At 38.5% G+C, this 25,063-nt stretch overlaps 1 protein-coding gene across 4 annotated transcripts; it reads right to left on the reverse strand.

Annotated features, from left to right (window-relative positions):
* Positions 1-233: 233 nt before the first annotated feature.
* Positions 234-23,281, reverse strand: LOC135779120 (plexin-B2-like). 4 transcript variants are annotated; one of them, XM_065289790.2, is made up of 22 exons: positions 23,219-23,281; positions 18,702-19,822; positions 18,390-18,578; positions 16,907-17,038; positions 15,338-15,438; positions 14,361-14,493; positions 12,749-12,905; positions 12,227-12,338; positions 11,294-11,405; positions 11,093-11,194; positions 10,902-10,997; positions 10,542-10,629; positions 9,201-9,361; positions 6,832-6,980; positions 6,290-6,407; positions 5,941-6,077; positions 5,675-5,857; positions 5,470-5,581; positions 5,059-5,268; positions 4,363-4,563; positions 4,230-4,282; positions 234-1,913 (listed from the first exon to the last, which is right to left on the reverse strand). In XM_065289790.2, exons 2-22 carry the CDS (start codon positions 19,818-19,820, stop codon positions 1,904-1,906), a joined length of 3,675 nt encoding a protein of 1,224 aa, XP_065145862.1. In that variant the 5' UTR covers positions 19,821-19,822; positions 23,219-23,281; the 3' UTR covers positions 234-1,903. The 4 variants fall into 4 exon arrangements, with proteins under 4 accessions (XP_065145862.1, XP_065145860.1, XP_065145859.1 ...); XM_065289788.2 differs by having other exon boundaries at positions 234-1,916; XM_065289787.2 differs by having other exon boundaries at positions 4,146-4,282.
* Between the last annotated feature and the right edge of the window lie 1,782 nt (positions 23,282-25,063).

The following is a 25,063-nucleotide window of genomic DNA, read 5'->3' on the forward strand; positions in this document are numbered from 1 at the left end:
ATGGTTAGTGTAGTAAAACCATGGTTTTGCTGATAGTAATCAATGCACCAAAAAACCATGGTTACCACACTTTTACCACAATAAAACCATGGTTAATTTTCATAAGGGCAGTCAGAAGTTGTTTATATGTTCACGGCATTTTCACAATGACTGCTTCATGAACCGTAACGAATTTGTTAAATAAAGTAGTATTTGTTAGGATTTTCAGAGACGAACCCAAGCGCAGACGTAGATGAACAATAAACACTTTATTAAATATAAAACAAGAAAACAAAACCCACGATGGGGCAAACAATAAACTGAACAAAAGACAGGATTAACACAGGACTGAACTAACTAGACTAAACTAAACTACAAAGACAATAACAAGCAACTGGAGTGTAAATAAACTAAACAAACTTCAGGCTACTCACAATAACAGGACAAAAAGGACCAGTACAAGACACCAAACACAAGGACTTTAAATAGGGAAAAAATAATGAGGCACAGCTGAAATGAATGACAAGTAAGGGAGTGGGTAAAAAGTGATGAGACCTGTGAAATGCGTGATCAGAATTAACCAATACAAAAGCCACGCATCTCCCACATAAAACAGTAGCTGTGTTTACATGCACAAAATTTTGTCCATCCGATTGAATGTAATACAATTAAATGTTACGACGATACAGTTTACATGCACCCTAAACATTGCAATGAAATCTGATTAAAATGCTTGTTTACATGTACATTCTATAGAATCCGAACCGAACATCTGCGCAAGCGCACAGCCAGGGTTGCCAGATTCGCTTATCAGAACCATCCCAAAGGGACATTCAAAACTAACCCAAAAGCATCCCAATGACTATTCACAGACCAAATATCAATAACTAATGAACGAAATACTTTCATTTTTAACAGGCAGAAAAACAAATCTAAGTTCAAATCTAAACTCGAAAAAGCAGAAGACTTGGCAACGCCTCGCTGCGGACAGCATCTCTCGTCGAGTTCACACTTTATCTCTAGATTAAAGTCAAAGCGGAGTTGGAGAAAGTTGTTCTTAAGAAGTTTTAGTTGATGAAAACACTTTTTAAAAGGCACAACACTATTTTATTGCTTTAAGTAGCCTTATGTTTTAAAAGTACACATAAACGCGGCAGAATGTATATCGCGTGACCCCAGTAACCTTACCTTAATAATGCGTGATGCCACTGCCTTACTATTGTGTGTTTCTGTGATTAGAATCATGTGATATAAGAGTTTAATATAACACGTGCACGAATGTTCTGCGCATTGTGCACAATGTATTTTAGCATGCAATTGAGAAAATACTGTGATTCACGCGTTTACATGCATACTTTTCTCCTGCGGATCGGATCACAGATCGAAGTACACCACCCCCTTCAATACGATCCAAATTTGCATCCGATCGTCCTCAATCGTATTGATTAAGGTGTTTACATGAAGACTTATGAGCAATCAATACGATTACAAACGGATTATTTGGTTGCATGTAAACATACCTACTGTACTGTCAGAACCCTGCCATGCTGAACTAGATCTAAATACAAAACAGGAATCTGGCAGGATCCTGACAAGTATTTACATTTACAATAAATGTATTGCTTGTTTATATTTTTACAAGTTGTACCTTGCAGCCATCCATTACAATGAAAATGTATTACCAAGCAGTAACAAAAGCAGGAGAGGGAAAGTACAAGGTTATATTCCCAAAGTCTAAAAGGGGGAAATACATTGCAAGGCCAAAAAAAAAAACACAAGTGACATACTGTAAGCATTAATACTTTTATTTCCAATATATTCACAAAAAAATACTTAAAAACAGGAAATCCCGATTGCAAAGGACCTACCACACAGTTTGAGAGACCTTCAAAGGATGACGTGATTGCATGCCATCTCATGCGCTTCAGTGTTTCCTGCTGAAAAAAAAACAATAAAACCATTAAAGAAAATTCGAATGGTTTCCATTAAAATACCAATAGGAACCATTAGCTTTTACCATTAAAACCACTACACTGTAGTGTGTTTTGGGCCATATTCCATTAGAACCAGTACATAGAACAAATAGACCTTACTGCAGACTTTAACACAAGGTGAAAGAAGGTGAAACATGTCTGTGAACGGGAAGCTTGAAGCGTAACTCCCCCTGGTGCTCGTCATCAGCATGACACAAGCTGACTAACCATTGTGTTTGCGCTGTTAACTAAATTAAATTTGCACACTGATATGACACCTGCCACGCCAACCAAGAGACGCCAACCTTGTCACATCCACACCACTCACCAGTACCTTGATGGATTAAACAGGTGCTGGACCACAACATTTGCTTCACCCAGCAACAGCTCCAAGTGAGTCCTGAAGGACCACAGGCAGAGTATGGCCAGCATATCCACGAGAGGAACATAATGTGAAAGACAAGCTTTGGTATTATACTTATGCCCAGCTATCTGAGATTGTGGAAAGGGGGGCTCTTCCGTGACACCGACCTACAGGCACCTGCTCGAGTACCCTTCAAGCACTTTGCACCTGCTGGCCCATCCAGGAACTGCTGACACTGTGCTGTGCATCCATACACAGATAGGACACACCTTAGCTGAAGTGGTGCAACAAAAAGGTGTACAGTGGCTCTCCTGTTGCTCTCAAGCAGATTGAAAAAAAGCAAGGTACCCAAGCTGATATAATGGGCCTTGCGGCACTGACAACATCCTCTGTCTGTATGCATCAATGCTGAGGGCAGTAACGAACCATCTGCAGTCCTACCATCATGATTCAACTGACAATTGCCACCGATTTTCACACCCGAATTTCGACAACGACAGGGGGGACTGTAACGTCTGGCTGGCGTGCCATGACTTTTGGATCTGATTCAAGGTTGCATTATGATATCATAACTAAATTTTCCTCTAAATCTCCTAGTATGACAAGTAGAGATTTAGGTTGTTATTCACACATCTGAATGATGTAACTTAATGAAAACTTATTGCTAGTTTAAAGCATTCATATTTGGTATCAAACTGTTCACATTCCAATTTCTACTTCATTGATAGATATGGCACGAAGGTAGGACATTTCATTTTCTTTATTTAATGATCATGACTGAAGTTTTGCAAAGGAGCCTAGAGGCAATAAAAGATGCTAAACTTACAGTTAAGGGGACAAACAACTCTCCCCTGCTCAGCTCTGATTGGTCGATTGAAAGTTAGATGGGCATGCCCTTCTCCAAGGTTAAAAGTTTTAATAACATATTATGTACTATGGGAGACCATATATTAAAATAACGTGCTAATTATTACCATAATAGGTGCTCTTTTAAAGGGATAGTTCGGCCAAAAATGATATTAAACGCATGATTTACTCACCCCCAAGCTGTCCGAGTTGCATATGTCCATCGTTTTTCAGACAAACACATTTTTGGATATTTTATAAAATGTTTTAGATCTTTCAGTTGATTAAATGTAATGTTACGGGGTCCACCCATAGTCCACGACCTTCAAGTCCAAAAAAAGTGCGTTCACAAATTAAATCCAAACGGCTCCAGGATGATAAATAAAGGTCTTCTGAGGGTAATCCGCGCGGTGTTGTTGTAGAAATATCCATATTTAAAACTTTATTAACGTAAATAACTACCTTCCGGTAGCGCCGCCATCTTAGTCGTGTCTGCATTCAGGATGAGAGCTTACGCAGCCTACTGAGGCTACTCTGCTGCTGCTCTGTGCCCCCGCCCTCCGAATTTGTCATACGTCACTAAGAAAAGTGCGTACACTACGTTAAAACTCTCTCCTGAATGCGGAGGCGACTAAGATGGCGGCGCTACCGGAAGGTAGTTATTTACGTTAATAAAGTTTTAAATATGGATATTTCTACAACAACACCGCGCGGATTACCCTCAGAAGACCTTTGTTTATCATTCTGGAGCCGTTTGGATTTCATTTGTGAAGGATGGACGCACTTTTTTGGACCTGAAGGTCGTGGACTATGGGTGGACCCCGTAACATTACATTTAATCAACTGAAAGATCTAAAACATTTTATAAAATATCCGAAAATGTGTTTGTCTGAAAAACGATGGACATATGCAACTCAGACAGCTCGGGGGTGAGTAAATCATGGGTTTAATATCATTTTTGGCCGAACTATCCCTTTAATTACCTGTAGCAATACATTGACATGGCAATGGAGAGCACCATGGGAATGAGGACAACCGGAATTATGATGTACAGAGGAACCTCGTACTTCCTCTCAAAGCGCACAGAGCCCACTGTCCACTCTCCGTATCCAAACTTTATCTGCAAAAGACATGAAGCGTTATTTAAAAAAAAAATTGAAGTCTGTGCAAAATGTTGCAGATGATAAAAGGCTTTCTAACCAGGAGATCCATGGCCTCTGAGCTGGTGTCTCTGCGATGGCGACTGGGGGTGGATTTAGAAGGCAAGGAGGTGGATTTAGGAGGCCTGGAGGGGGAAGTGAGGAACAGCTTATCATTTTCCAAGATTGTTACTACGCAAAGCTCGTCGCCCACGTACGCCTGGGCCTCTCGGGCAGTCATGGCTCTGGTGAAACCATGACCCTGAAAGAAAGCAGACAGAAAGTTTTTTGCATAAAGCAGTTACTCAAACCAAAAAGTACACAAAGACAACTTTGTAACATCCATAAGTAGTTTTTGTATGTACTAAATAACAGTCCCTCCAGAAAAACGCGATTATGCGATCGCATGATTTAACGCACAATCAGTCTTTGCAAGTTCCCCCAGTTTTTCCAAGTTCCCGCTGTTTTTGCAAGTTCCCCCATATTTTGCATGTTCCCGCAATTTCAGTGCATAAAATTGCACAAATATCCCACATATTCCATCGCATTTTTTAAGAGAACATGTCACAAGTTCAAGGATTTTTGCCCACAACAATCACAAAAAAAAACTCTGCGATTTTCTGACAGGACTGAAATAAAACCAGGCATGCATACAATCAACTTAAAAACTTACATTGTCACATATCACACATTTAATTTTACCACAAATTATAAAAACTTTATAGATAACTCAAACTTTTGTACTTGAAATATTTACATTAACATCGATGATGCTGCCTTCTGTCACGGTTTTATCCACCACTTTAGTAAAAGTGGGATCAGGGTGGTAAAGGAAGTTCGTTAGGTCCTCCTCCAGGTTGTCCAGCTTGATGATTAATTTTAAGGGCTGGTCTATGTATTCCTCTGGCACTTTTGGAGACAGGAACTTCAGAATCGTCTCGTTCTTGCTGCTAAACTCCTCAACAAACTGTGGGATTTAAAAACACATTTTAGTAGTCTAAGCACACACACCGATAAAAACTAAGATGATGACAAGAAGTGAAACTTAAGAAAACTCGATCAAAAGAAGAATAAGGAAGCGCTGACATTTCTCAATATTTGATGACAGAATAAAAGTGATTTATTCAGATAAAAGGATAACTTTAAAGATAAGGTGCTCTTCTCCTACCGTAACATTGCTCAGCGTGACGGGGGAATCGTCAGAAGAGGGCAGCACCTGCATGGTGGCTCTCTGCACCTGACCAAATCCTGATCCCTTCACAGTGATGTTACGGCCTCCACTAAGAACACACAAACCGGCATAGACGTGTGACGCATACGTGTGTTGTATACGATGATCGCCTATTCGTTCAATAGCTTGAAATGGGACTCACCAAACAAAACTAGACTGTGGAAAATACTCTTTAATTTTGGGATTGACAGAGTATTCGAATCCGTTTTTAACTTCTTTAACGGTCACCTTGCCGTACTTCACGCTGACAGTCAACTTTTCCGATGGAATCTTTTGACCTTTATATGGGCCCGTCTTGCAGGTAATATTCTGGCCAAATGTAACCCTGCAACACAAAAAGTGGTCATGAATACACAAATACCATCTGCTTCAGTTCTCCCAAAAATCTACTGAAAGCCGGTTCCTCACACTTCACAAGGCTCTCCTCCGACCAAGATGCTGATGTCATCTTTGCTAGCCGTCTCCAGATTTTCTCCTGTAATGGTGATGAGGGTTCCTCCAGCTTGAGGCCCATTAGAAGGGGTCACCTCTAGGGGATCAGGATCCTGGAGGACAGAGCAAAAGTCTCTGTAAATGTTTACTCTCATCATTGTTTGTACGTTTATTGATAATGCATGAAATGCATTTTTGTCGAATGCATAAAATGAACAATTAAGATTACATTATGCAGTAATAAAATAGGTTTTATAAAAGAAAAACAATCCCTCGTTTTGAAGAAACCACTGTAAAAAGGCATACTCATAGAGAAAGAGGTTACCCTGTAAGTGAACTTTACAGTAGACAGTCCCCGTCGTCCTCCATCAACCTCCACTTCCACTGGCCCTTCCAGGCTGTGAGGGAGTGATGGTGGGAAAGGCCCGATCTCACAGACAACACTGTGAGAAAAAAACAAGTGAGGATAAACATAATTCCCAAATAGATATTCTGGTACAAAATGCATTTCAAATATACACTACAGTGATCTCCAACATGGTTCTGACGGGCACTAAGTTGCCCGCAAGGAGTCTGTGAGTTGCCCACCAAAGCACATTCTATTAATAGCCTCAATTTTAATATTTATTCATTACTTATTTTTATTTTAGCTTTGCTTTTTAATGTTTGCTAACATTTTAAACAATGATGAAACATATCAACAAGTAAAATAAAATAAAATCAACAAGAGAGAGACCGATGAGACCCATGCTTCTGATTAATATACTGTGATAATGCGACCCAAGTAAGGTATAGGGTTATTTATGACCCAACTGTTGGGTTTGTCCATATTTGTCACAACTATGGGTTGAAACAAGAGTGTATTACCTAGTAGACACAGAGTATCTCTCAGGTTGATGGGTACATGGCACGCTTGCCACAGTAATACTTTTAATATCTTCCTGCTTGATGCCCAAGTTGGAGCCCTTTATTGTAACTGAGATCTGGCCATCCATTGGTCCGTACCGTGGGATAATCTTAAACAAAAGCATAGAGAAAGTTTAGGGAGACACCCTGCAACATTTATTATTTTTGAAGCGACCGCGTTAAAGCTATTTTTATACGCTTTTGGCAAACAGTGAGATGTTTTAGGTTGAGCGGATATATGTTGAATGGCAATTTTACAATATTTAAAAAATGACAGTGGGGAAGAGACAATATTATAAACTACCACCACTGAAATATATGGATTCTGGGGTAGTGCTACTATTAGTTACTTATAGGATGAATGTATTATTCAAGTGTTTTTGTTATTTCTAAAATGGCCATTATAACAATGAATGATTATTACAGTGATTCACTTGGAAATTAAAAATTTAAAATGGATTCTTTGAGACTCATCTTGTCTCTTCTAATCTCTCCCTTTATTGACACATCTGAGCTTGTTTGTCTTTGAGAAACTGAAAATTTTAATCAGGGAGAAACAAGTAAAGAAAGTAAATCTACGAGTAAAGAAAGTAAGTCTACCGGTTTCTGGTGTCTTCCAATTTAGGCACTTATAAGAAGCTACAAACTACCAAACAAGTTTTGTGGTGGTTGGTGTGGCAATGTACGCGTCATGATGAAAATTAAAATATTTTTATTTAAAACACTCAAATAAAACTTAATTTTGAACAAACTATGACAGAAAATTAACACATACTAGATTATTAATGAACAAAATGTTAACAGATACCGTACCTCTAACGAAAATAGCTGCGTGACGAAGTGCAACTAAAGGGTTAATAAACGCAAACTGAAAGCAGATTTGTAGAAGTCTGGTGAACGATAATAGATAGTGAGAAGATTGTAAAAACTGATTATTTTGCACTATTAATTACATTATCTTAAAGGAGTGTAACTACTGTAACATGTAAATGCACATAACTGACGTGAGCAAGAGCGCTCAACAATTATATCAAATCAACAGGCACGTGAAACCTAGCTAGCAGGTTGCTCAAACAACAAAAATCACCAGTTAACTTACGCAGTTAAGTATGCAATATGCAATAGTAGTTGGTAGAAAGTAGCATAATGCTGTGTACACACCAAAAGCAAGCACTTTCGTTTTCGTTTTTCGTCACCCCGTAAAACAAATATTACGGAAGTATTGTGATAAATGATGAAGAAGGTATTTTGATAAAGATGGTAAGCACCCAGTTGATGGTACCCATTAAAATCCATTGTATTTGTTTTTCCTACTACGGAAGTCAATGGTCACTATCTGCTGTGTGCTTACAATCATATATCATAATATCTTCTTTTGTGTTCAAAACTATCCCTTTAAGTTCCAATTGGAGTTTAACTAATTTGACTGTCTTTCGCTGCAAAACCCTCTAAATCTCCACTTTAAATAAATCCACTTATTTGGACAAGCCATAATAAACAGTTGCAAAATCACTAAAGATGCTACTATAAACATTGCAAATGATGAAAGTCAGAATTCATAATGTAAAAATAAAACTGAACCACACATTAGGGGGCACTGTGTTGCACATGGCTGCCACATTCAGGTTTTATTCAGGTCTAAGTACTTACAAACGACGTAAGCTTACATCTTCTCCACAGTTGTCCAAATTCATCTTCCATGCACTTGAGGACTTTGCTGAAAATTTGACGTGGTGTTTAACCGACTGTGCCAACAAACGGTATTTTTGAACATCCTGAGGCCGGGATTAAGCAGATTTGAAGCTAAAGTTTTGATGAACGTATAATACTGTATGTGCTGAGATATTAATGTGCTGGTTAATATCATCATCTCGATTTTGATGGAGGTGGCATTTAGCAGCTTTTGCATCTGAGCTTTTCAATTCCAAATCAAATGTTTCTTCTTTTAATTTCTTTGTATAGTTTCAACAAATTGAAACTGCAACCTAAGTATCTCCTGAAGTTAACTCATCCGCTCAATCACTTAACTAGTCAGTCAGTTAACTGACATCACATGTGACCTATGCCGTTGCTTTGGAAAAAAAATAATTTGCAAGATGACAAATAACAGAATACTATCAGGCCTAGGCAGGAGAATTATGCATGGGAACATTTGTCATGGGAGACGTCGCACAGATGAGATATTCTTGAATGCGTTTCATCTTTGGCTTGAAGGTTGTATTAAGTTTCATAATGATCCAACACTAATTTTTATGAATCATACAAGATGTTTATGTTAGGTTTTAACATGAGTGATTGTCAGGAAAGAAGTAAAGTTTCATGGTCCTCACATCTGTAATTGTCGGTGCAGGGCATTGAGTAAGTTTCTGTTTGCACAGGTCTCTATAGATGCAGGATTTTGTGTTGTCACACCACACGCAGTTATACTTCTTCTCGGCGTTCTTACACAGACTGCAGTCCTCACGGTGAACTGAACAGTTGTACAGCACCACTGTGTACAAAAAGAGAAGAAAATCATCAGCATTACTAAAACACACAACATAGCTCAGAAATGATTAATTTGAGTCTGTTTTTGTGTATAAAGATAAAACATGATTTACTATATGCCATACTAGTTGGTAGCAAGTAGAATAATGCTGTGTACACACCAAACGAAAGCACAGCGTTCCTTACTCGCAGAATTGAGAATTGAGGCGAATAGCGTGGGTTTTCACGGCAATCGGGCCGCCCAATTCGCGTCATCCGCTATGTCTGAATGTAATCTACTTGCGCAAATCGTTGAATTCTCGTTTGGGGGGACGCCCCATTACACTGTAAAAAGATTTGTTGGTTTAACTTAAAAAGTAAGTTACCTGGTTGCCTTAAAATTTTTTGTTAATTCAACTTAAAAATATTAGTTAACTCAAAAAAGATGAGATAACTTTTTTAAGATGAATTAAAATTTGGAGCAAAAAGCTAAAATTATGAAATGATATAAGTAGATTCATTACAAAAATTTCACACAAAATTAATAGATGAATTAAGTAAGGGATAATCTATAGCATCAGGTTGATATCATAGAAATAAGCCCAGACAGTGTGATCAGGGGCTTATTTCGCAATAACAACCGGCTGCCTGTACATTATCCCGCTTATTACAAAGCTATTTACATCATAAGTAAGGTTAGGAACATTAAATATTTTTAACGAATGCAGACCTTTTGCAAGAAAAACCTGTTTACTTTATTTTTTTTGTGTAATATTAAACTGTACCTGTCAAAATGATTTGTAGCATCCGGATTACCTTATTAGTTTTAAGCGGTTGTTATCTCGAAATGTCATACCTTGTAGTGTCAAGACTGGCCAATCAGAATAAAGTATCTTAGAGTGCCATCTAATAAATTATATTAATAATATGTGTGTGTTTACAGTAGAACAGGTCAGGATCTTGAAAAAAAACTTTACGAGTAGCCTCTATTATAACCAACATAAAAATAGCATCCATTATAAACATGGGCTGAAAGCCACAAAAAACACATTTTGATACCATGGGACCTTTAAATGCATTCTTTGTTTGTGTGCCAAATAAATTTTCTCAGATTTTGCAAAAGCTTGGCAAGCTACGGTTTCAAAGCCATTTTCCCAGTGCTGGATTTGTGCACCTCTTATGTACAATAATGAACAGAAGTATACCTGTAAGGGTGCTGTCAATCATCCTCTCTGTGTCTTTATCCTTTACGTAGAATGTCACGTTCACCTCTGGCTCTTTGTCGTAGTCAAACTGTCACAAAACAGCAGAAAGTCTCATTATACGAGTACATGGATTTAGACGTGCACATCAGTTTGCCGTGGCTCTAATTCTCCCCTGCCAACATGATGTCTTTTCGAAACCAGATCGCCGTTTGTTTGCTACACCCACACACACCCCTACACATGTGCACTTCAAAAGCCATCAATGTCATATTGGCTATAGCTCAAAGTGCCAAAAACAAATCAATGTTTGAATGAAGAAAGAGGCATAAAACAAAAGGTAAATGATTGTTGCGTACTCACCTGATACCCTACAAAACTGTACTTTGAACCGTCAGCCTCCACGATCACCTCGCCCACATGTTTCATGAGCTCAGTGCCGATCTGTAAGGTTTTGCCCTGAGATCAAGGGAGAGTAATAAAGAATATTCACTCCAGGAAATTTAGGAAATGCAACGTCTACACATGTGAGGTGCGAAATATAAGCATTTTACCAAATAAAAATCCAGGTTTTTGCCCTGAAATTTGATGGGGGTTTTATAGCCAACGGGAATGAGAAGAGGATCTGGGAGCTCAAACTGCGGACACATACCGACCTGCGAGAACCACAAAAAAATCATCGAATGAAGCGTTCAGATCTAATGAATGGTTCAGATGCAAAAACGATCAATGTCGTATGTCAAGATCGCTCTTACCTCCAGATGTTTGATGATATGGGATCCCTCAGCAGCATCATTTTTATCACTACATGAGTGTTCCTGAATGTTCCACTGGCAGTCCCATTGACTGGTTACACAAGCTATGCAACTGCAGAACAAACAGTCCATCAATCAATCAATCAGAAGGAAAGATTAAAGGCACGTTGACTAGTTAGTTAGTAAGTCAGTTATAAGGAAAAGCACTGTAGTTCCTAAAACAACATCCATGGTGGAGTGCATATCAGAACGCATTTGTGTTTAAAAGAGCACCACCTGTTGGTTGGGAGGATTTGATACCAAAGATACTGGATAATAGCACTGCTATTACTATGAATAGGGGAGAAGGCAACGCTCAATATGGCCACTTTGGTGACGGAGGTCCCACCTTCTAGACGATTCTCTGGGGAAGGGGCTCTGTACAGAATTGCTTTATGCACTTGCCAATAGCTGAAACAACCTCAAAATAAGGTGTTTTAGCGCAGTTTGAGCTCAAAACCCGGAATATAGGAGGCATGGTCGAATGCGCAGCCTTGCAAAGTTTATTTGATTTGGACATGTACAAAGACGTTCGACACTGCAACAAAATGCTATGCTTCTCCTGGTCTACATACTACATTCTCTCCTGTACGTGCATGCGCAACCTAAGCGTACAAAGTATGCGCAGTTACAAAAATCCAGCGGTGCGGAAATGAGGGAACTGTACGCGGACCCTCGCATATGGGTATAAACGGGACTACACTTATAGCTAAAGAAACAAAATTTTGGTACAGTTGTAAAGTTTAAATTCTGGCCAGAAATGTTGTTTAATTGTGATTTTGGCAATATCTTTCTTTCCCATTCAAGTTGATAGGAATTTAGTCTGCCCAGAGGCATTACAAACATTTCCGCAGAGTTGCGTGACTCCCCCGGCGAGACTTTGCTGATACTCACGGTGTATTCTTTGCACTCTTAACCACAGCTGCACAGTCGTAGAAGTGAAACGCACTGGAGGCCACTTCGATGTGGCTATTCACCTTAATTTTCACCGGCACTGCCACAAAATCTACACATGGGAAAGGAAATCACAATTTACAGATTGAATTAAGCACAGTATTTAGTAATTCAGACAATTGTGAAATTAAATTTGTAGGGCATGATGTGTGTAACATCAAGTTCATTAGTTCAAATACCAGTAATATACAACATGGTAAAATAAAAATGTTACTTATGCGTTTTAAGATTTTAATTTAAGGAAAAAAATTAGATTTTAGAAGGTGTTTCAGCTGATCAGACTCCAAATTAAAAATCACAAATTTTACAAACACAAAGCAGCACTAAATTATTCATGCGAGACATCAGCTGTGAGACAACACCATCTGTTTGTTCAGGGACCCCAGAAACAGCGAGAGGGCAGTTTGACAGGATGTGATTATGAAAGCTAAATAACAACCAGAGGAAGAGATTCGCTCTTACCTTGCATGTCAGGTGTGGGTGATATGGAATAAGAGGTCGGGAGAGCGCAGCTGACATTACTTCCCTCCACAGTAGCTGGGCTTATGAAATAACCAAACACACACTCCAGTGTATCTGAACCAGAGATGCTTGGGAGGGAGGGAACGTATATCTTAACCTGTTTTAGAAAAGTTTTAAGAAATAGATTTAGGAAACCTTAAAAGGTACAAATGTTTTAGAATATCAGGGTTCCCTTCCCACAGTTTGATTTAGAGGTCTTCGCGGGTCCAAAGAAATGTACCTGACCTTCAATGACTCAAATCACTTTTTACCCGAACCCGAAGTGCATGAATATATTTTTAAAAGAATGACTTGACTCAAGACAAATCTGAAAAAATTAGATCTGAGTCCAACCTGACACAGTGCCAATTTTTTTACCCAACTGGACTCGCATGTAAATGTGTGTGCAACCCGCCCTAACCAGTCAGACAGTAAGAATTGCTGGTGGCCTCATAACCAATTTGGCCCGCTGCTCCATTTATTTTCATTTGTTGTCTGATGACAACACTAAGGTAACCACTAAAATGTGCATATAAAATTGATTGACAGGTCTGTCTCAATGAAAATATACCTGTATATGTACTACTGCCAGCCACACGATGTCGCAAGCGCCCTGAACAAACAGAGAAGGGGTTGGAAAAGGGCTCGATGCACACACGCAAGATAGTTCAGGGACTCTGGTCCGTTCAGCAAAAACACATTAATTTTAAATTACTTAAAGGAAAATAAATGGAGCAGCAGGCCAAATTTGATGCGAGCCCAACAGGGTTTTTGCTGTCTGACTGATGCGTGTGGGGCTGCAGACTGCATACACGTCGAGTTTATATTCGGGATAAAAACATTGCCACTGGGTTGGGCCGGACTCAAGTCCAATTTTCTCGGCTTTGTCTCGGGTCAGGTCTTTCTTAAAAAAAAAATATATATATGCACATCGGGTTCAGGTAATTAGTGATCAGGGTCATTTCGGGTTGGGGACTAATTTGCATATTCATATCTTTGGTCGGAGCTGTGCTGTTAAGTAGAGGCATGACCTAATTAGCATATTCATAGATTTGCACATGCAAAATGAGGCAAGGGTGTAGAGTTACATTCAAGCTGTTTTAAAGCATGAAGAAAACAAGTAAAACTTTTACATCTGAGTTTAAATTGACAAAATTCTTGACTACTGTGGGACTTTAAAGATTTAAAATCCCCTGGTACTTCCATGAATGCAGACTTGTTTGTTAAAATCAATATTCCTTTAGAGTTGCATTTATTTATTACATCTGATCCAGGAAGTTAATTAAAGCATAGTTGAAAGTCCTTAATAAACCACTTAAGTCGCTTTTAAGACACATTAGCTATGCATAAGCAGTACTCTCTTCATGTGGTTTGATATTACAGTTTAAGATGCCTTGTTTAGAAACTTTATCATTTCAGCTTATTAAAAAGGGATTAGATTCCAGTGTGGATCCGTTACAGCCAGCAAAATATCAATCCTGAGTTAAGGTAATCCTTAAGAGGTTAGGACTTGAAATAACTGCAGAAAGCATCACATAGTGTACAGTATATGTGTCTGTTTGTGTTCTGGTACCTTTGTGCCATCTGTTTTCTTGCGGCTGATGTTGGGAGGAACAAAGGCCTGAACGGTCACACAAGTTTGCTTCGGACTCCACAGCCATGCGTTCCTTTCTGTTCCTCTGCTACAGTCTTTCTTCCTGGTGCATCTGTGGGAAATGATAAAGGAACAAATAAGCTTCACTTCATGCATTCTCTTAAGCCCACTTTAACTGGACTACACACTGATATCTATGAAATAATGAAGACTATAGTGTGCCATGTAACATGCATGCATCAAACATACTGATCCGAGCCCAAGGTCAACAGAATATATTTAGCTATAATACAGACCTGCATATTGCTGTATATTACAATATAACACCATCAAACTTGAATTTATTATAGGTTCCCATTAGATGGTGACATGGGAGTGGATTTTCAAACCTCTCCCGTCTCACTTCCACAAAAAAATTCTGTCCCGTCCCTATCCCACGAAAAAACATCCAATCCCGTCCCGAGCCCAGAAGAATGACTCCTATTCCCTTCCATTCCCTCCCACTCCTGTGTTGTTGTTTTTTTACCGGAATCTGTCAGTTACAGTAAAAAAACAGTACAGATAACAGCATAGCACAGTTTATGTTACTTTACTGAACTGAAAGCCAGTTTAAATTTCCTGTTAATCATCCATGCAAACACACACACACACACACACACACACACACACAGGCACGCACGCAGACAATATATAACCAGAGTTTATTTATAGAAACTGTATATTCGTGTATAAAGTTGGGTATCATAGTTTTATTACGATTCCCGGTCCCGTCCCAATCCTGTGATTAATAGTGACCCGCGGGATTCCCGAAAAAATTTCAGCCTCTAGTTCCCATGTCAAACGTCACATGGTTGCTTGCCGCTGCCAGTGGACACAAGCTCTCAGAACCACCATGAGTGATTTTTCATGCTCAGTTTGTTTGACTATCAGTTCAAAAAGAGTTTTGACAGACTCACCGGCCCTCCAACACACACCAGCCGCAGTACGGATCACGCTGGGACACGCATGATTGACAATCTTTCTTCTGTTCACAAGCCTGCACCGGCACTTTTGTGATCTACAAAAGGTTAAAACAAAACACTCACATGTGTTCATTTATTTAGTTTAAGATTCAAAACAATTGATGCCCCTGACTGAAGGTGCTTACAGAATAGGAAAGACTGTTGACAACCAAAGGTCAATAAACTAGGGAAGTAAATTCAGAAATTTACAAAAAGCTTATCAACAGTACACTCTTAAAAAATAGATAGATAATTCTAGATTATTTTCAACCGTTGGGTCAAAAGGGGAAGAACCCAACCTGTTGGGTTGTAATTTAAACTATGCTGGGTTGTTTCAACCTAAAATGCTGTGTAGTTTTAATTCATTATTGGGTAAAAAAAATGTCTGGGTTACTTTAACCCAACAGCTGGGTTCACCCTTATTGACCCAACGTAGGGTTGAAAATAACCCAGGATTTTTAGGAGCGTCAGCTTACTCCAGCCAAATATCAAATCTACCATTATCTTTCAGATTTCTTTATTTTAGTAAATGTTCTTGCTTTTCTAAGCTTTATAATGGTAGAAAACAGGGATCAGGGAATATCTTTTAACTTTTTAACCCATTGGACCTTGTGGATTACCTCTGTGAGGGATGAATGCACTTTTTGGGGGTTTAAAGGGCTTCTGTGGCTAATCGATGTGATTTTTATAAGAAAAATATCCATATTTCAAACGTTATAAACTGTAATAACTAGCATCTGGTAACAACACCATCTTGAATTCACGCGATTATACAAAAATAAATCCTGACGGTTGTTATCTAATGACAAAATAATGGTTTGCGCTGATGCAAGCTGTTAGTAAATCTGGCCCATAGTTTATAAAGTTTAAAAAAGTGGTCTCCAACACGGTGCCCAAGGGCACCAGATTGCCCACCCGGAGAGTGTGAGTTACCCGCAAAAACACATTCAATTGATGGTCTCAATTTTAATATTTATTTATTACATATATTTTATATTAGCTTGGCTTCTTTTATGTATGCTAACATTTTAAGCAATGATAAAACATATCAACAATTAAAATAAAATAAAATCAACAAGTAGACTGAGTAGACTATTTAAAAAATGTAGCTCTCCAGATTGTTTAACCAATTGTGTTAGCCCTCGCTCACAAGAAGTTTGGAAACCCCTGGTTTAAAATATAGATATTTTTCTTACAATATCGCATCAGTTACCCGCAGAAGACCTTTATTAACCCCTTGGAGCCATGTAGATTACCTCTATGATGGATGAATGCACTTTATTGGGCTTTAAAATCGGAAGTTGTTCCCTGAACCCTGTTTTCTACCATTATAAAGCTTAGAAAAGCAAGAACAAAATAACTCTAAATGTGTTTGAAAGATGATGGACATATATATGCATCTCAGATTGCTTGAGGGTGAGTAAATCATGGAGTAACTTTGATATTTGGCTGGAATTTTGCTTTAAGGACAGTTAGACCAGTGAAAAGGCGTGTTGAGTATATGCTTATAAAACATGTACGAACCTTTTTGCCAGCGGTCATGTACAGATGATAAAAACTTGAATCAAAAAACAGGTTTTTGTTCACCCCACTATCGGCGTGTTCTCCTGAAATCCTGTTATAGGAGTTAAGGCTGGGAGGGTACTGCAGATGCACCTGCAGAATGAAAGAGTAGAGCATAGGGATCATTTACAGTACATTCATTCAATTTGGCAAATTCAAGGGTTAAGATGTTAAAAAGGCCTTTTTGGTGTTTGAACTAGCAGCCCTGGGACCGGTTGCACCAGCTGGACATAAACTCGGTTACTCGGTAGACTTAAAATACTCTTTAAATACATAGAATTTAAACCTTTCGCACCATTTGTAGCACACGACCTAAATCTTAGATGTTGTCAATGGTAGGCGTAAAAAATAAAGCCTTCGCTTCACTTGTGTGCGTCTAATGCACAGGCGATGCAAGGCGTAAAAGAGCGATCAGAGATTACATCAATAAATTATCATACATACTTTGATATTTACAAATACAGAGAACTTTAATTTGATTTTAATTAAAACTCAGTATTCAGTTAGTATGCCTGCACACCACCAGCGACTTCGTCACTGTGTGTTACTAGTCTCATTCAATGGGGTCATCAGGAGGCGCACCTAATTCTGATAGTCCTTGTAACAACTATAAACAAACGAGTAACCATCCTCAGTAAATTACGAAAGACGGATGACGTGAACTCACTCTCATTGGTTGTCGCTCACAAATGTTGCTCATCATTTGCATAAATTTTAACAGTTCATGCCGACGTCCTATCACCAACGGTCACTGTCGCCGCAAATCGGCAAGCTTCCACTGAAATAAATTAAATTGGGGGCGAAGCATTCAAATGGGCGTCATTTTACGCGCCAATGTAAAAATATTTTTTTTTAATAAAAAAACTCAAATAAAACTTAATTTTGAAGAAACTGTGATGAAGTGAAACTAAAGGGTTAATAAACACAAACTTAACCAATCTCTATATGACGCACTCTAAGTAATATTACCGCCAGCGCAGCTTACGTTGACATCAAACACGCACCCAGTCTTTACTACCACAGGCGCTTGTAACGCTAACCAGATATCCAAATGCTGCCATAGCCAAAAAATGAATAAAAAATAAATAAACTCACAGGGTTATCGTTTTCGTGATTGATTGTCGATGTCTCAATCAATTAATTACTCGTGCCCATCCCTAGTAGCGAACATGACGTCTCATCTATCACTACGGTTAAACGCATAATTTGGCGACACGCATCATCTATGTTGAGAGTAGCTGCACCCTGTCCTAGTTTCAGATGGTGTAACAGGTGTTAATATTTTTCATAAAGCTGGATGTACCCAAGCCAGACGCCCAACTTTTCTATGTCCAGCTGGTGCAACCGGCCCTGATGTCTAAACAATTAAGCCACACCACAGCAAGGTACAAAACTCACATGTCTAAATGAATATTAATCATAATGCTAAATGATAAGTTCTCACCTTTAATACATCTCCCCCACTGGTTCCCAAAAAGGCCACTGTGTGATCGTTCTCTACTGCCACAGCCACAGCCGTCAGCATGTCTTTTTTGGTGTAGATGGGTTTGACAGCTAAGGCGTATTCTGGTTTACTGGCTAGTGGTGAGGGAAGGAACTCTGCTCCGCATTTATAATTCTGCACCATCTCTAGCTGCAAAGCCAAAACACAAACCATGCAACAAAGTATGAAAATGCATCTTTCGAAGCAGCAGATAACAAGTGAAGACAGAATTATAAGACCACACAACAACAAGAGATAAAAAATCCAACTCACCGTTCTTTTGATATTACAGATGGCCTCTGGTTTAGAGACGTATGGTGAATAAACCGTCTTTGGTTTCCCATCCTCCCCAGCTTCTCCTATGTAGCAGGACTCTATCACTTCCTTGAGCCTTGCGTTGATGGTGCTGAGCGGGTACATGCACAACGCCGAACGGCTGCTGTCCTCATCAGCGCTTAACACCACAAACAAAACCTTATCGTTTGATTCTGAAAGCTTAATATCGTGAGCCATAACCGCTCCAGGGGTGGCCAGGTATGCTGCTTGGACCTTGTTGTACGTGTTTTCCTGTCCATTGATGTTGCTGGAGCAGTTGAGTTGAAGCTCTGTGTACGAATAATACATATGGTCGTTCTCGCACAGGCGTGCCAAAAACGTGATATTCCTGCTGTCGCTTGTGCCCGGGGTCCGTGAGAACAGGAAGTATATGTAGCCGTTATCCTTGAAAGCATGACGGAAGTCATGGACGTAACGTTGAGCGAAAGGGCTTGCCTGCACGGTGGACGCCTCAATCATGTTCTCGAAGACGTCCATGTCCCCATGCTCCTGCAACAAGCGAGTGCTGACAAGCTTTGAGCTGTCTGAGCCACCGTAGCCCTTCCCCACCAGAAACACACTTAGGTTAGTGTTAGAGTCTATGAAATAAGAAATAACTCCAACCACAGCGACAGTCTCTTCTGTGCTGGCCACATGCGTCTTCTCTGCTTTGGTGTCGCTGTAGTACACCGACTTCTCCACGCTGTTCAGGTTCACCAGGGAGCAGATGCCTCTAAACAGGCTACCGCACACGACCAAGGTGCTGTTTGGAGAGTTGACCAACAAGAGCTTGTTGATGTTGTTTGTTGACTTTGCATCGGTGCACTGTGCAGTTATTGGAGGAGTGCAACGCGGGTTGTCGTTCTTAGGGCCGGTCACGGCCGTGCTCTCGAGACCCAAGTCAGAGTTCAGCTGGTAGATGGCATTTACAGCGCCCAGGTAGATTCGGCCGGTGTTAGGGTCCTGAACGACATTGTTGATGGTGTCAGCAGAGGAGTACTGTTTCCAACTATCATCGCAGCAAGATGAGCCAATACAAAACACCATGGTCAATGCTGCTAAGGCTCTCCACGCCATCTCTAAAAAGATGGAACAAATTGTTTAAGCACTTGAATATTTAGCAATGTAGCACACCTTTCTCAAAACCCATCATGATGAGAAATAGTAACAATATGCATCAATATAAATGTTCAAATGCAAATTATAGTCATGGACCGAGATGAAAAACGTTCGTTAAATGTTGCTATCACAATATTATAAGTTGGGTATCATAGTTTTATTACGATTCCCGGTCCCGCCCAAAACATTTTTTCCTGTCCTGTCTCAATGCTGTGACCTGCGGGATTCCCGAAAAAATGTCACCCTCTGTGGCACGCCCATTGCTCCAGCCTGCAGTTACACCTACTTGTCTTGACTCGGACTCGACTGTATTTGAAAACCAACGGACTCAGACTCTGCATAGGCGGTCTCGTCCCCATTACTATGGGAATGTTACGTTCCATCAAGGGCGTAGGAACCGGGGGGGACGGGGGGGACGTGTCCCCTCCAATATTGGAGACAGTTTCATTTGTCCACCCCAAAAATTATTTGAAAAATATTTGATTTTAAAATCTTTAACTCGCATGCTTTTATTTTGAAAGCGCAACACAGCGTCTTTTCACCGGCCCGCCCCACCCCCTCAACGGCTAGTGGGGTCTGAAGCTGGCGACAGGTCGTCTGAGGTTAATATGAAGAGACAGCAGCAGTTCAGTTTAAATTATTTCTTTCTACTGGGGAAGAAAAGAAAGAAAGGAAATGTTAGTTGGTATAAATTTTGTCCAGGAGGATAATTATATTTTATGTCTAACGTAAGCCATGGAGTTCTTCGTCAATTGCAAAATTTTTAAATTCACTTTTCATAAAGACGACGTGTATTCCCCTTGCTAAGCGGGATTTGATCAAAGCCTGGAGTGGAGCAAAAGCATGTTCTTCTCTTCACTGTAAGCATTCTGTAATCACTTCGCTCCGGGTTTTCAGACTGTAGTGTGTTAAGCTTGTAAAATTGGTGTCTTTGCACTGTATGCCTAGGGATTTGTCCCGTTACATGACCACTCGCGTCCCGTTTTTTAACTGATACGCTGATCTAATCAGTGACTGGTACATGTTTGTTAAACTTCATGTGGCGTCACAAGAACCTAGAGGCAGATGACATCAAAATCCTGTGAGAGCGATTCAAGAAAACATACGAGGAGACTGCTATCGAAATGCTTTTACGGTACTTTGATGTCATCCGCCTGTCGGTTCCAGCACCGCTGCCCGAAGTCGAACCCGCAGCATAAGCAGAAGTGCTGCTGATCACGGCACATGATAATGATCACCGACACCTGTCATCCAATCACAGACCCCGTCCCGTCGAGTGTAAATTACAGGGGTGATGCCCCAAAAGCATTTCCAACTTTGCTTGGACATTTTCGTGCGTGAGTCACAGCCTGTACGTGTGTTTTAAATAGCAAAATCTATGTAAGATGTTTTTTTAGTTTGTCACAAAAATTAACATGAAGGGGATAACGTTTTTTTAACCCTTAGTGCAGGAGTCACAAGTTTGTTTTAGACATATAGTAAAGGGAATGGTTCAATTAAAGGACTGTGTAAAAAGTAAAGCTGTAAATTAACAAACTATTAATAAACCTACCATATGTTGTAGGCATAAAAGTTATAAATTAGGAGATTAACTATCATTTTGACAAATGGCTTAAAACAATACAATGTATATTCACACAAAACCATACTTGCACTGCTGCTGTAGCCCACCTTTGGTCCTGTATTTTATAGTGACAGTTGGAAATATATGCCACATGAGACTTCAATATTGCATTAATAGCAAAAAAAGTGGTAGCTTACTATTAATCAGAAGAAAATAAAATATAAACATGCACTGAAAGTGTATTTACTGAAGTAAATACTGAAGTATATTTTAGAGATTAAAAATGGCATTTAAAATATGCAAACTGACAATTTTAAAGCAGTTTAAAACATCTCTCCTTAAAATGCTATTGGTCTCACCTATTTACATAAAGTGTACAGTTCACAAGACTTTTTTAAGATTTCAAATGTAAAATCTTTTGTGTCCCCAGAGAACATATGTGAAGTTTTAGCTCAAAATACCATATAGATAATTTATCATGTTAAAATTGCCACGTTGTGATTTTAAGCTGATGTTGTGATTCAACATTTAACTAGTAACGCTACACTCTTGCTAGGTAAACGTTGTTACTATTAACCTTACTAGCCAACAAAGGCTGGCGAAAATATGGCAGACTTTCCAGTAATGTAATGGAGAAAAGCGATTTGACACTAAAAACAGTATTTAGGATGATGATTGTAAAAGAACATGATGAGTTAGTCTGTCTGTGTGTTTTTTGCTTGTTCATGACATTCCCATCAGAATTTTTCTATACCTTGTCCATTTCCACTACTTTCATATTAGAGATAAGATGAAGTTCAGCTGGAAACTAACAGTGGTGACACTGGTGAGGGTAATGCAGGGAGAGCTAGCACTGAGCTCCAGGTAGGTGTTATATGAAGGGTGAGGTGATTTTAGATTGTTGATCATGAAAGGAAAGTTTGAACATGATTAAAAGTGAACACGTTAATTATATCATTTTAGTAGAATAAAGTATGTCGGTGAATGTTTTGCAGTGTATGACATATTTCTGTTCAAATCATTAACGGATCTGTCAGGTTTCCGATATGTGTCCCCCCCAATGTTAAACTCATTCCTACGCCCCTGCGTTCCATGTTTGCTGGGAATGTTTGCTGCAGTTGAAGTGATTTACAAAAGCGATAAAACAGCAAACACTAAAAGCATTTGAGTTCGTTGCCAACAGCACGCGAACTAGTTTTTTGTGAAGTAAAACTGAAAGTAAAAAAGCTTTCTTACGTACTCGAATTACTAAGGCAAATAATTTACGCAAAAGCGACCTAAAACAGAATTAAACAGTTTGATAGAAATATCGTCCACATCCTAGTGACTTTCTTGAGTTTTAACTAACTTACGTTTACGGTTTTAACAATTTTACCTTTATTTAACCAGGAAAAGACTCATTGAGATAAAAATCTATTTTTTTTAAGAGTGTCCTGGCTAAGGGTGGCAGCGGTACAACCACACATACAGTACATGCAAATACAAAATACACAAAAACACTCAAATATATATATAAGACAATTGAAACAACAAATCCCTCAGAGTCAATCAGAATCCTAAAGGTCATTTAATCATTTAACGAACAACTAAAAAAACCGAATATAAAACTTGTGCGATGTTTTCTGTTGTCATAAAGTGTTACAACGCTTCAAAAGCAAATGTCATACGGGTATATTAAATAATTTGCTGAGAATGTTTAAAACAAATTAGATAAAGGGATCAAATATTGTACACACTCGACTGAGAAACGTAAATCTCGTAGTTAAAAACTGAAAGTTAAACAGCCGCTCACCTTGCGACGGCAGATCAAGATGCTTTGGGTAAACCGTTTTCTCTCGCGCTCTCGCTCTCTCTCTCGCGCGCGCTCTTTTCCCTTCTCCCTTCATCCGTCCCTCTCTCTCGAAGTGTGCAATGTAGACCCCTACCTGCTGAAATAAACAATCACCAAAATTAAAATGCATTGAATAGTTATAATGGGAATTGTATTAATTTTAATAGAAACTATGATGGTCTATTGGTGGAATGTTATCTGGAAGATGGGAGCCAAACACTATTAAATTCTACTGGAATGATGCCCAAAACACACTACATCACTGTAAAAAAAAATGCATCAAGTTAAAACAACATTGTTTTGTAAGTCAATTCAACCTATTTTGTGAGAAAATTTGACATATAACTTAAAAAATTACTTAAATTGGTACCATTTAAAAATGTAAGTTTAATCAACTTAAATTTTCTCCAAAAAAAAAACCTTTCATTGGTAACACCTAATGTAAACACCTAAAATATTTTTGCTTCATCAACTAAAGAAAATCTGATAAAAATTGATTTAAAAAATTGTTTACAATGTAAGTAAAAGTTGGATTAACTTAAAAAAAATACTTCAATTGGTAACACCTAAAAATAGTTTTTTTTCAACTTAAATTTTCTCACTTAAACGTTACCAATTTAAATATTTTTTAAATGTTTTTTCACCTTAACATTTTCACATAAAGTTAATCCAACTTTCAGTTTTTACAGAAGACAGCTGTTTTAGGTTTGATCTCTTTACTAACATGTTGCACATAATAGTGCTTATGTTTGAATAATGATCAAGTATTAGATTTTAAGTTAAATTGATGGCCCTAAGAAAATAACTTTGTCTTGCTCATATTGTTTGCAACTAAAATTAACCACCGAGTGTAAATAAAATACAAACCACTAGATGGCAGCATATAATCAATCTTTATTATAATTACCATCTATTCAAGTAAACTCTTAAAGGCCAAGTTGAAGTTTCCTTTTATCCCCAAAATGCTTTACATTAGCCGGCTTATTATGATTTAGCATAGTAAAAACTGATTAAAAATGTTGAAAGAAACGAGCCTTGTAATTTCATTATAAACATTAAACGTGTCCGCGTTTTACGTTTACTGCATGAATGCATTATTATGTTTCAATATATATTAAGTGGTTTCTTTAAGCTTAATATATGTTTAATGCTTTATTTGTCTGACCTAATGATCTCTAAGAAATCTAATTAAATAAGTGTAAATAAAGTGTGAACCACTAGATGGCAGCATATTATCATTGTTTGTTATAATGACATTCAAGTGAACTCTTGTAGTCCAAATCAAAGTCTGCTTTAATCCCTTTATCTCATTTTAATCAACAAAATGCTTTAAATTTAAATATCAACCATCATCATCTTTTTAAATGGTAAAAATAGATCATTTATTATTTAAAAACATTTCAAAACTGTAGAAATGTTACTATTAAATAAAATAAAATGCAAGTTAAATTTTATAAACTTAATTACCCTTTCACCTATAATGAAGCCATAATTATGTTCCTATATTACGTTTCAAAGTGTTTTCATTTAGCTTAAGGTTGTATAACATAGGTTTAATAAATTATTTGTCTGGCCAAAATGTTTGATGACTTTAAAAAATAGGCTACTTTTATTAAACTTCAAAAACTAGATTGATATAGAATGATCAAGTATAATAATTCCTGTCACAGGTTCAATGCAGAGAAACAACAGAATAATGAGATTGAGTCAAGGACATTAAGAGCGTCTCTGTACGCATGATGTGTCTTATTTGATGACGCACGCCACGCCACATGCATGCGTGTGGAAATCACTGATTCTCAGTTT

This window comes from Paramisgurnus dabryanus, chromosome 1, assembly GCF_030506205.2.
Source record: "Paramisgurnus dabryanus chromosome 1, PD_genome_1.1, whole genome shotgun sequence".
Classification (NCBI taxonomy): domain Eukaryota; kingdom Metazoa; phylum Chordata; class Actinopteri; order Cypriniformes; family Cobitidae; genus Paramisgurnus; species Paramisgurnus dabryanus.